This window comes from Drosophila pseudoobscura, chromosome 3, assembly GCF_009870125.1.
Source record: "Drosophila pseudoobscura strain MV-25-SWS-2005 chromosome 3, UCI_Dpse_MV25, whole genome shotgun sequence".
NCBI classification, from domain to species: Eukaryota; Metazoa; Arthropoda; class Insecta; order Diptera; family Drosophilidae; genus Drosophila; species Drosophila pseudoobscura.
This window is the reverse complement of record NC_046680.1, coordinates 3,154,617-3,165,869: the sequence shown is the minus strand read 5'-3', so window position 1 is coordinate 3,165,869 and position 11,253 is coordinate 3,154,617. Positions and strand designations below refer to the sequence as shown.

The following is an 11,253-nucleotide window of genomic DNA, read 5'->3' as shown; positions in this document are numbered from 1 at the left end:
GTTTTTCGGCGGCGCACGGCTGAGTGATGGTTGGCCCTTGCAGATCACGCGGTATGACCTTTTTACGCCTCGGAGACTCATTCAGCAGGTGCAGACTGACAAATTGAGACTCCATGGCTAGGAGCTGATCGTATTGCTTTTTAAAGCCAACGGTCAGCTCCTTAAAGCCCTTCCGCGTCTGCCTCATAAAAGCCACCATGTCACTCTGCACCGCACGGCATGCCTCGCAACTGTAATGCAACCCATTACGTTTAGCTATAGCATCACTCACGAGGCCAGAAAATCTAGCGCATTTTGCGTGCACTACGCTGTCGCAGTGCCATCAGGGGACATTCGGCTGATCGTGGGTGATCTGCTTCTTACAAGTTTTTTTATCGCAGTCCACAGCGAATTCCATTTTTATACCCGATACTCAAAATGAGTATTGGGGTATATTAGATTTGTGGTGAAAATGGATGTGTGTAACGTCCAGAAGGAATAGTTTGTGACCTCATAAAGTATATATATTCTTGATCAGCATCAATAGCCGAGTCGATTGAGACCTGTCTGTCTGTCCGTCTATCCGTCCGTCCGTCTGTCTGTCTGTACGTCCCCTTCAGCTACTAGTGCTCAAAGACTATAAAAGCTAGAGCAACGATGTTTTGGATCCAGATTTCTGTGATACATATGTCACTGCTACAAAAATATTTCAAAACTTTGCCCCGCCCACTTCCGCCCCCACAAAGGGCGAAAATCTGTGGCATCCACAAATTCAAAGATACAATAAAACTGAAACGCAGAATCGTAGAGGACGACTATATGTTCTAGAGTGTAAAATCTAATACAGATCGTATAATTATTATAGCCAGAATCAATAAAACAATTTCATTTTTTCTCGCTCTGTCTCTCTTTAACACACAGGTTTCATGGTCGGTTTTGCCAATTGCAAAATATGAGTTCAAGGATCTCAGAACCTATAAGAGCCAGATCAACCAATATTGGTATCCACACTCCTAAGAAATCGGAACTTGACGAGTTTGTTTCAAAATTTCGCCACACCCCCGTCCGCCCCGCAAAGGACAAAAATCTGGGGGTATCCACAAATCTCAGAGAATATTAACGCTAGAGTAACCAAATTTGGTATCCGCACTCCTAGATCTCACTACAAAACGTATATCTTAAAATTTCGCCCTACTCTTTTCCGCCTCCACAAAAGACGAAAATCTGTTGCATCCACAATATTGCAGATTCGAGAATATGATCATATCTATCAGATAGCTGAATCTGGATCAGATCAGATCAATTTTATAGCCAAAGGGAACAAATCAATTTTTAGTGGCTACGCAGCGCCCGACGTCGCGCTCAGACTGATTTTCTGTCTCTCTCGCACGCACTCTTTGTCGTGTCGCTTAATATTCGCGGCGTCTGCCGGAGGAGAGCCACACTGACTAAGCATCGGGTATAAATGTAGAGTTGCGGTGTCCGCAGCAACTCACAATGTTCCCCCTCGTTATTATTTATTTATTTACTACAGAAATTTGCGAAAAAAAGACCAATGTATCAGACCAATGAGCCACACAATCCTCAAAGGGGAACTGGTAAAAAAAGAGAGCATAGTGGAGAGCGGTTATAGAGAGAGAGGTACTAAGCAAAAGCGCTATTGCTATTGCTCCGGCGATAGCCTAAGCACTCTCGGCGATACTTGTCGGTATCTTCGCATAGAAAAATTCCGCTTCGTAGTAATTCTTAGTCCGACAGGGTCCCGTAAGTGTTGTCCGGCGATAGCCTAGGTACTCTCGGCGATACCTGTCCGTATTTCCGCGTCTGATGGGATCCTGAAAGCGCTATCCGGCGATTGCCCAAGCGTTTTCGGCGAAACTGGCTGACACGCCCCGTATGGTTCTCCTTCATCTCGATCGCTCCCGTCTGCGGGACTGCCTCCCCGTCCCCATCGTCGATCCCAAATTCGGAGTCCCGGCAAATTATACATATTGCTGTAATTTCGACCCTGGAGTAGATTGAGATATGTACCAGCCAAGATCGCTTCCTTACACAGTAAAGTGGATACATGCTCATTTTTTGAACCAATTTCTCTTAAGGAAAAGGATCTCTTTGAATTGAAATTGTTGTCATTTTTCATTCTCAATAAATTAATGAATCTTTAAAAAAAAAAATCACAGGATTGATTGATTTTTAAAGATTTTACAGGCGCTTAAAGTAAAAAGTGATAAACATGTATCCACACGTGCTCGCCACTGTATGTATCCCAGCCAAGATCGCTTCCTTACAGATGGCGCCCGAGCAGGGACTCCGGGATTCCGTTATGTTTTGGGGCGCTAAGGGGAACAGTTGATCAGAAGAGCGGATAGTAGAGGGCTTCGGGACTGTAGCACGCGCAACATCATTAAGGCAAAGGAATAGTTGTGTCTGTAAAACCGCACGTGAGGTCGCCCATTATTCACGTACAGCCGAGGCTGGCTTCCATAACCTCCCTAGCCGCGTCTCGAGGCAGAGAAAGAGAACCGAGCCGAAGCTGGGCCGAAATCGCTAGAAAGAGAGCGACACGTACGCGGCGAGCAGCGAGTCGTGAGTGGTAGAGGCCGAGCGAGCGCCAGAACCCTCCCGAAGACCGACCAGCCCGGCTATATATTTCGGACCCAGACCCTGAAGCGAGTCAAAAAACCCCGGCCTTCAAAGTGATCGGTCAGCGTTCAGCCATCAACACGGGACGAGATTCAGCGCTTAAGTCAACGAACCCAGCACGACCAGGACTGCAAGGACAATTCTAAGGACAACGATAGCAAGGACTATTGACCGGCCTAGCAAGGATCAACAGTCAGGAGGACTACAAGGACAACTATAGCAAGGACCATTGAACGGCCTAGCAAGGGTCGATCCCATGGCTACTATAAAGCCTAACGACAACCACGACCATCGACCAGGGCCCCAAGCAGCATGGACTCCAAGGACGCAACAGCAGGACGCGCCCTCTATGGGGTAACCGTGTTAACCGTGCATACGCCGTGATGCCGTGACTAACCTCGTGGACTCCGGTATTCAGTGCGTTACCTAAGTAAACACTCTACCGGAGGGTCAATACGTGATACTACCGCCGAAACGCGAAAGACCTCTATGACCTTCTACCACCGCGCGTCGACATGGGTGTACAGTGGATTTCGTACCGGCGTAAGAACGAACTGCAGGCCATCGCCGAGGAATTTTGCCTCGGTGAAACCGGGACAGTGGACGAACTGCGACACCGGATCTCGGCCTTCATCTCACGCGGTGAGCATCCGACGGCGATCGAAAAACGGATCAAGGAGCTCGGAATGGTCTTCGACAGCGCGCCCAGCCCGAGAAACCCGAGGAACACGTCCCCGTCACCGGGACCGAGTCAGCGATAGCAGAAGGAAGGGATCTGTGTGGAAAGCCATGGACCGAGTTCCGGAAAGAGTTCTTGAGTCATCAACGACCCCGAGAAGGCTTTCAGGACTACCTGATCGACCTCCGACTCATGATGCAACGAGCTCAGTATACTCCAGACAGGGAGCTGGATAGGATCTACGAGAACCTCCGGCCAGAATACCAACTCTTCACCCGTAGGCATGAGTTCGAGACGTTATGAGAACTGACCCGAACTGAATAGTAGCGTATGAGACAACGCGGGACCGCGAACAAGGCCACCCCGCTAGCGACCGCCCAGATACGAAAACCAGAACGCCATCATACCAAGGACCCAGATTATCCACCCCGCAGCATGCTACTCCAGATGACACCGGGCCCTCCCGGAACGCCGAGACGGCAAGCCGCGTGGCGACCCAGGACGGAGACCGGCCGGTGAACACACCTGCCGGGCCTGCCGGAATTGTGGAGAAGAAGCTCATGTCAGCAGTTCATGCAGGTATCGGCGAGTGCTATTCTGTTGGGAGTGTGGCATCCGGACGATCGACTGCTGTAGGGTATCCGTGTCGGAAAACGGACCGAGTCTCCGCTCGTCAGGGAACCGATCGGAGACGTACCTCCAGGGCCCGCAGGAGTAAGTCATCCCCTAAGTCTGGAGGGAGGCAGGAAGGAGTCGAAGGACAGCCACCCTCGACACGGGAGCAACGCGGTCGTTCATCAGTCAACATATCGCCCAGGAATTAGGTACCGGGGGGAATGCGAGGAATATAATGACTACCGTCCGCCTCGCGGACGGTACAGCAAAGGAGGTGTGGCAAGCAGTGTCAGTCAAGGTACGTCTGGATTAACAGGAAACGCGGGTGATTCGATTAGTTCTACCCATGGTAGTGGACGACATCTGGGGCTCGATTTCCTTTGCGGCGTCCAGGCCATAATACAATGCGGACGTACGTACTGGCAGTTGTCCCAGCGGGGGATCCTGGAAACCAGCCCGATCCCCTCGTCCTCGACTCGTCCCCGCATGGTTACTTTTAGTGGCGAATGTCCCCCGACTGCATCCGCTGCTCCTACCCGCTCGACCAATCCAACAGCGATCCACCGGATGAAGCCGACGGATCCGAACCCCGACCATGCCAGACCCAGGAATAAATCAGTGACAACGCACCAGAATCTCGAACACGCCAGACCCAGCAATGTACCAGTGACAAAGCACCAGAATCTCGAACACGCCAGACCTAGCAATGTACCAGTAACAACGCACCAAAATCCCAACCACGCCAGACCCAGCAATGTACCAGTGACATCGCACCAGAATCTCAACCACGCAAGACCCAGCGACGCCACCGGAACCAAACCCACGATGCGATACGACCACACCGAACTCATCAACGAAGCTACGACGGAGACGACTGCGACAACGCTGTACGTACCCAGCGCCAGTCCGTCTGCCTCGAAAACCACCCAGAGCAACGAAGATTCAACGGAGACGACGACGACACCGCTGGACGTACCCAGGGCCAGTCCGTCTGCCTCGAAAACCACCCAGAGTATCCCTACCAGGACAACGGAGCTAAGCCTCAAACACACCAGATCCAGCAGTAACATCAGGACAACGTTTCTAAGTTTCGACCACGCCAGACCTAGCAGCAATACAAGGACAACGCATCTAAGCCCCGACCGAGACGGACCCGCCAAAAATATAACACGATCGACGCCAGCCAAAACAGACATGCCCAGCCGTGCAGCTCAGTCGGCGCGAACCATCCCGCAGGAAACCAGCTCTACACCACGACCCGCTACGCCTGGAAGACGACGGCCCCGAAGGACATGGACGGGTCGAGGTAGACCAACTCGCACCTCACCCCCCCACGGATTATCAACTCGCCCCGTCAGCCGCGGCCGGTGCACAACGCAACCCTTTTCGAAGATCAGACTCGACTACCCCAGTCACCGTGAACCTCGCCATTATTACATGTGCCCTTGAAGCAAGAATTGGCCAAGATCGAGGGATTGGAGAGCGTGTCACACATAGCTGAGCATACCATCACTCTGAAGGACGACAAGCCGATAAAGCAGAGGTACTTCCCCAAAAATCCGGCCATGCAGAAAATCATCAAAGCTCAGGTCGACGAGTTGCTGCAAGACGGGCGAATCGAAGCTTCAAACAGCCCACACAGCACACCCATCGTAATGGTGGGAAAGAAGACAGGCGAGATGCGGATGTGCGTAGTCTTCTCGCCTTGAAGTGGTTAAACTCGATCAATAATCCGACCGATCGCATCGCCCGTTGGGCTCTGGAACTCCAACAGTATCGCTTTGACGTACTTTACCGACGCGGAAGCCAAAACATCGTAGCAGACGCTCTTTCCCGGCAACCTATCGACACCATACAAAGAACCCTAGAAGACCTGCCCACCTGCCCCTGGATACAAAGGTTGCTCACACGTATCCAGTCACGACCTGAGGAATGCAGAGAATTTATAATCGAGAACGGACAGATCTACCGGCAGCCTGGGCACCGACCAATCGAGGAAGAATCTCACCAGTGGAAGTTATGCGTCACCAGTGGCCATCGTAGACGAGTGCTAGAAGAATGCCACGATCACCCGACCGCCGGACACCTAGGAATACGGAAGACTGTCACTCGGGTAGCCCAACGAAATTACTGGCCAGGACTCTACAGAGACGTGGCCCGATACGTGAAACATTGCGAAAGCTGCCAAAAATTTAAGGTGAGCCAGAACAAACCCACAGGTCACATGTATACGCGCCAGGCTATGGGCCCGTTCGACATCCTTTAAGCGGACTTCGTGGGCCCACTATCCCGCTCAACGCACGGTAACACGATGCTCCTCGTGTTCTTCGACTCATTCTGCAAATGGGTAGAACTTGTGCCACTCCGGAAAGCCTCACTTGGCCACTTGGAGAAGGCGTTCCGAGAGAGGATACTCTGCCGATTCGGGGTCCCGTGGAAGTTTGTGTGCGACAACGGAGCACAATTCACTAGTCGGTCCTTCCGGAAATTTTGCGAGGTGGCGGGAATGGAACTCTAGCACACCGCGCCGTATACCCTTCAGCAAAATCCGACGGAGAGGGCAAACCGGACCATCAAGACAATGAGTGCACAATACGTCGACGGGGACCAACGGACCTGGGACGATCTCCTCCCCGAGTTAAGCTTGGCCATAAACAGCAGCACGTCGGACACCACGGGCTTCAGCCCGGCCTTTGTGGTACTCGGACGAGACCAAGGCTACCAGGAGTCTTGTACGACGAAGTGACTCCAGGATTAGGAAATGAACCAGAGCCTGCCCATGAGAAGGCGACACGACTGCAGGAAGTATTCAAGGTCGTACAGGAGAACACCCAACGGGCATCCCAAGAGCAGAAGAGAATATACGACCTCCGACGGCGCGAGTGGCGACCCGAACTAGGAACCCTAGTCGGTCCTCCAAAGCCGGCGACGGTTTCGCGGCAAAGTTGGCCCCTAAGTACGACGGGCCGTACAAGGTAACCCAATTCTTATCTCCCAACGTAGTTCGACTACAGATTCAACAAGGTAAACGGAGGAAAACAGCGAGTTTAGCCGACTTAAAGGCGTTCCACGGAGTGGACCACCCCGAGGAGAACCCGACGATGCTGGAAAGACCCGAATGACCTGCCGACTTCGCAAGGGCCACTTGCGGTAGCGCGCTACCGTAACGTCCTCGCCCCGTAAGGGGCGCGACCCACGAAATCGTAAGCTACGTATACATCCCCTTATGGGATTAGATAAGTACTACACCCAATGTAAACATCTTCTTACTCGCACCGCTCAAGCAGGATAGGGGTAGGGTATTAATACTTCTAGTTAAGACAGGCAGGTTCCAACCGACAGGCATTTTCTCCCTAGAATCGACTGAAGACATGAAGCGTCTAAGAGACGGAAGGCAAGCTCGGCCCCTAGGGGCAAATGGTGATACGACGGGACACCCTAGCGGGGACCAGCAGCCTGAAGTCCCGGCACCTGCCGACGAACCAACGACAAACCGGAACCGTCAAGCCCAGCTGAGGCGGGTCGGAGAGGCGACACTTCGACAATAGGACAGGATGCCGTGGGGCCAGCGCGCGGCAGCCATCGAAGGGTGGATCGACCAACAAACCCAGGACCCGGGGACCGACGCCGAAGAGGAAGTAGAGCCCGATGGCCGCTTCGCAACCGCTGGTGTCCGCTCGGCGCCCAATCACGACGTCGCCGCCTTGAATCGCCGTTGGTTCGGGAGTTATGGGGCCGCCATAGACGACGACAACGCGACCACGGACACCGAAGAACACGAGACGATAATACGCGACGCTCAAAGCCTGGCGTCCACGCTGCAGGACGAAGGGAACAGACACCCACTGTCTCGCGGAAACGAATGGGACTCTCCCCTTTGGGCCGAGTGGAACCTGGCCGGTCAAGGTCGGGCAGCCACCCCTCCAGCGGTGCACAACGAGGTCGAATCCGGGGACGGTGCTGGACCACACTACTCCCACGCAAGCGATGTAGGGGAAGGAGTAGGACCCTAACGCGAAGACGGAGGGTTCGATTCCGGGTCCCTCATGAGCCTGGGCTTCGAGCCCCAGGCGAACCAGCAGTGGGCCCCAGCCAACCCATCGGGGTCAGATGTCCCGCCTCCCCTCGTAGCCGCCCACGCCGGACTACCACTACAACGTGCCGATGAGGGAGTAGTTGACTTCGACTCCGAAGAGAGCCTCCCGCTGGAGTATGGCGAGATGGCCGACCTGCTGCAAATCCTCCGACTCCACCTTACGGTAGACGCGGTGCAGGACGACCCGGAATGGGCAGAGGCTCTCCCCGAATGGCGGACCAACGCGCCAGGTCGGCGGTTGCCCCGGGACCTCATATCCAACATCACCGTATTCTTACGCGATCGCACCTACCGACTGGGAGTCCGGCGACTGGAGGTCGATGACGGCACTTGCTTTCGCGTAAAAATTACCCGCAGCCGGGCCGTCACCCTCACTCTTCGTCACCCCCGAAGTATGGAGGGGGTGTGAGGGAGCGTACGCTCCACCCACATTTTTCCGCCCATCAGTTCGCCGTCATTTTCCCATTAGAGGGACCCGAGATTACGTTATTAGAATTAAGATTTTTGACTTTTCTTTATTGACTTTTCAGTTTTAGGTTAAGAGGGGAGGGGGGAAGGCCAGGAAGGCTACATGTTATTAATTTCGGCAGATCACGGCAGACGCCACTGGTTTTTCAGAACAGTAAGCCAACAACAACAACGCAGCAGCGGCAAAAGAGAGACGAGGAAAACACAGAGGACCAGAGGAGAAGCGCTAGAAACAACGGTGCCAGCCTTCTGCCGCAGCGAGAATGACGACGCTGGCCGCCTACGCTGACGCTGGATCGGCAGAGCCAGCAAAACGCCGGTGCCGAGTTGGGAAAACGTGGAGATAGGGGTCGATTGGAGAAGGCCGGACGGGCCACGCCAACGCGATCAGTGGTCCGAGAAAAGATCCTGCAACAACGCCGCACTTACGGAGGAGAAGAAGCTTTCCACGAATACAATCGTGGGAATTCAGGGGTAAGCGAGTCTCTAGTCGTATATACGGGCTGCTGAGCGGTGCGATAGGTAGGGAAATGAGAGAATAAAGTGAAAATGTAATGTCCGGGGCTTCGCCTTCTCTGCACATCCTTACGCCTCTGTCCCGAGTCTCCTCTTGCCCCGCACACGTGGTGATCCGTATTCGTTACAGATGTCCGTCGGTACCCCGCGTGGTTCCCTCCAGTAGTTCGTAGCCCGGCAGGATCTCAAGGCCGCTGTCGGGCGATTTCCTAAGCGCTCTCGGTGACCGTTGTCGGCACTCCCGCATGATCCCCTCCAGTAGTTTGTAGCCCAGCAGGATCCCGAAGCCGCTGTCCGGCGATAGCCTAGGCGTTCTCGGCGACACCTGTTGGAGTCTCCTCCGCATAATTGCCTCCAGTAGATCGTTACCCAGCAGGATCCCGAAGCCGCTATCCGGTGACTGCCTAGGCGCCCTTAGGGATACCTGTTGGCGTTCCGCGTGATCCCCCTCCCGTAGCTTGTAGCCCAGCAGGATCCCGAGGCCGCTGTCCGGCGATTGCCTAGGCGCTCTCGGTGACACATCCCAGTAGACCGACAGGATCCCGTAAGTACTGTCCGGCGATAGCCTAGGTATTCTCGGCAATACATGTCGGTAACTCCGCATATCAAAGACCTTCGTAGTAATTCTGAGTCTGGTGCGATCCTGAAAGCGTTATCCGGCGATTGCCCAAGTGTTTTCGGCGAAACTGGCTGACACGCCCCGTATGGTTCTCCTTCATCTCGATCGCTCCCGTCTGCGGGTCTGCCTCCCCTCATCGTCGGTCCGAAATACGGAGTCCCGGCAAATTATAAATTTCGACCCTGGAGTATATTGAGATATGTACCCTAGCCAAGATCGCTTCCTTACAAAGTACACAAGGACCGTATAGAATCAGTACAGATAAACTTTTTACTCTTTGCTCTACGGGGCCTTAACTGGGATCCGGTGTAAGACTCCCATCTTACTCTAGTAGACTGCTATTAGTAAACATCCTTAGTTAACCGTAGAAAGGGAGATGCTTGGTGTGATTCTTATGCAAAACTTGATCAGGGGTGACATAGACAGCCCTGATCTGTTGAGCCGCATAAACTTTCCGATTCCTATTAGACTTACTAGAAATTTTATACCGTTGTCTCTTCCACTTTGTAGATCGAATTATTCCTTGCATGAACCGTTTTGGGTCATATGCTCGGACTATAATTCCTCTACAATATAATATCCAGCACTAATTCACTTCATCCTTACACACCTTTCTAGTAATTAGTAATTGTAGTGATATTTGTATTTTGAATGCATGTAATTCTCTTCGTAATTTAGTGCTAATTTTCCTCGAATATTAGCCTAACAGCTATCTTTCCTGCATGCTCGCGTTACAGCCTTCTGCTGGTTTCAGACGGGCTACTTGACGGTGCAGTAATTTCATGGCCTCTTGCAAGATGCAGTCATTGCATGTCAACGTCCAAGAAATATGCATTAGATTCGCAGAGGTCCGCAGGCGAGCAGCCCATTGCGGTGGAATGTTTGGTATCAAGGATGCTGGAAAACCAAACAAATTGGACGGCGATATGCAGCCTGTAACAGAGGTCGCTTCGGGATTGAGGCGGCTAGATCGCACACGAAAGCACGACAAGCCGACGCCGTTGTTTGTGCAAAACAAAAGGAAAAAATGCGGAGCGCAAAACAAAAATGCGTCTGGTCTCCAAAAAAGAGAACGACGAATGTCTATAATATTTACATATATAGCGCCGGCTGATATGCGGCGGTACAGCAATACGCGGGCGGTTGGCGGATACTCGAATTTTCTACTAAAATCAACTCGCCGAAGAGAAGTCGAGTAAAAAGGAAATGAAAGATCATGCGATCCAACGGTCCAATGCAAAACGGTACACATCGATGTATGCGTGAGTAGCTGCGGGCTTTGGCTATACGTGTGAGAACGTTACACTTATGTTTTGGACACAGGCAATAACAACAGAACTATGAGCGTAAAAATTGGTACTTAAGCGGGACAATACAATTATGAGCATATGAATAGGGCAAGTTGTAATATAAATGAATATTAAACTAATGCTAAGCGGCTAATTTCTTAACAGGTCTATTAGATTTGTGGTGAAAGTGGCTGTGTATAACAACTAGAAGGAAGCGTTTCCGAACCCATAAAGAATATATATACACTTGATCAGAATTACTAGCCGAGTCAACACAGCCATTTTTGATTGTCCGTCCTTCCATCTGTATGTCTGACTGTCTGTCTGCCTTTTTTGACGCCTAGCTCTT

The 11,253-nt window shown here is 52.3% G+C and overlaps 1 protein-coding gene across 1 annotated transcript; it reads left to right on the top strand.

Annotated features, from left to right (window-relative positions):
- The first annotated feature begins 1,717 nt into the window (after window positions 1-1,717).
- Window positions 1,718-9,039, top strand: LOC117183617 (histone H3.v1-like). Its single transcript, XM_033378147.1, has 2 exons — window positions 1,718-7,210; window positions 7,274-9,039. Exon 1 carries the CDS (start codon window positions 4,403-4,405, stop codon window positions 5,363-5,365), a length of 963 nt encoding a protein of 320 aa, XP_033234038.1. The 5' UTR covers window positions 1,718-4,402; the 3' UTR covers window positions 5,366-7,210; window positions 7,274-9,039.
- The last annotated feature ends 2,214 nt before the right edge of the window (window positions 9,040-11,253 follow it).

Coding starts and splice junctions, on each gene's coding strand:
- LOC117183617 (XM_033378147.1), top strand. CDS start 4,403: ATGGTTACTTTTAGTGGCGAATGTCCCCCGACTGCATCCGCTGCTCCT.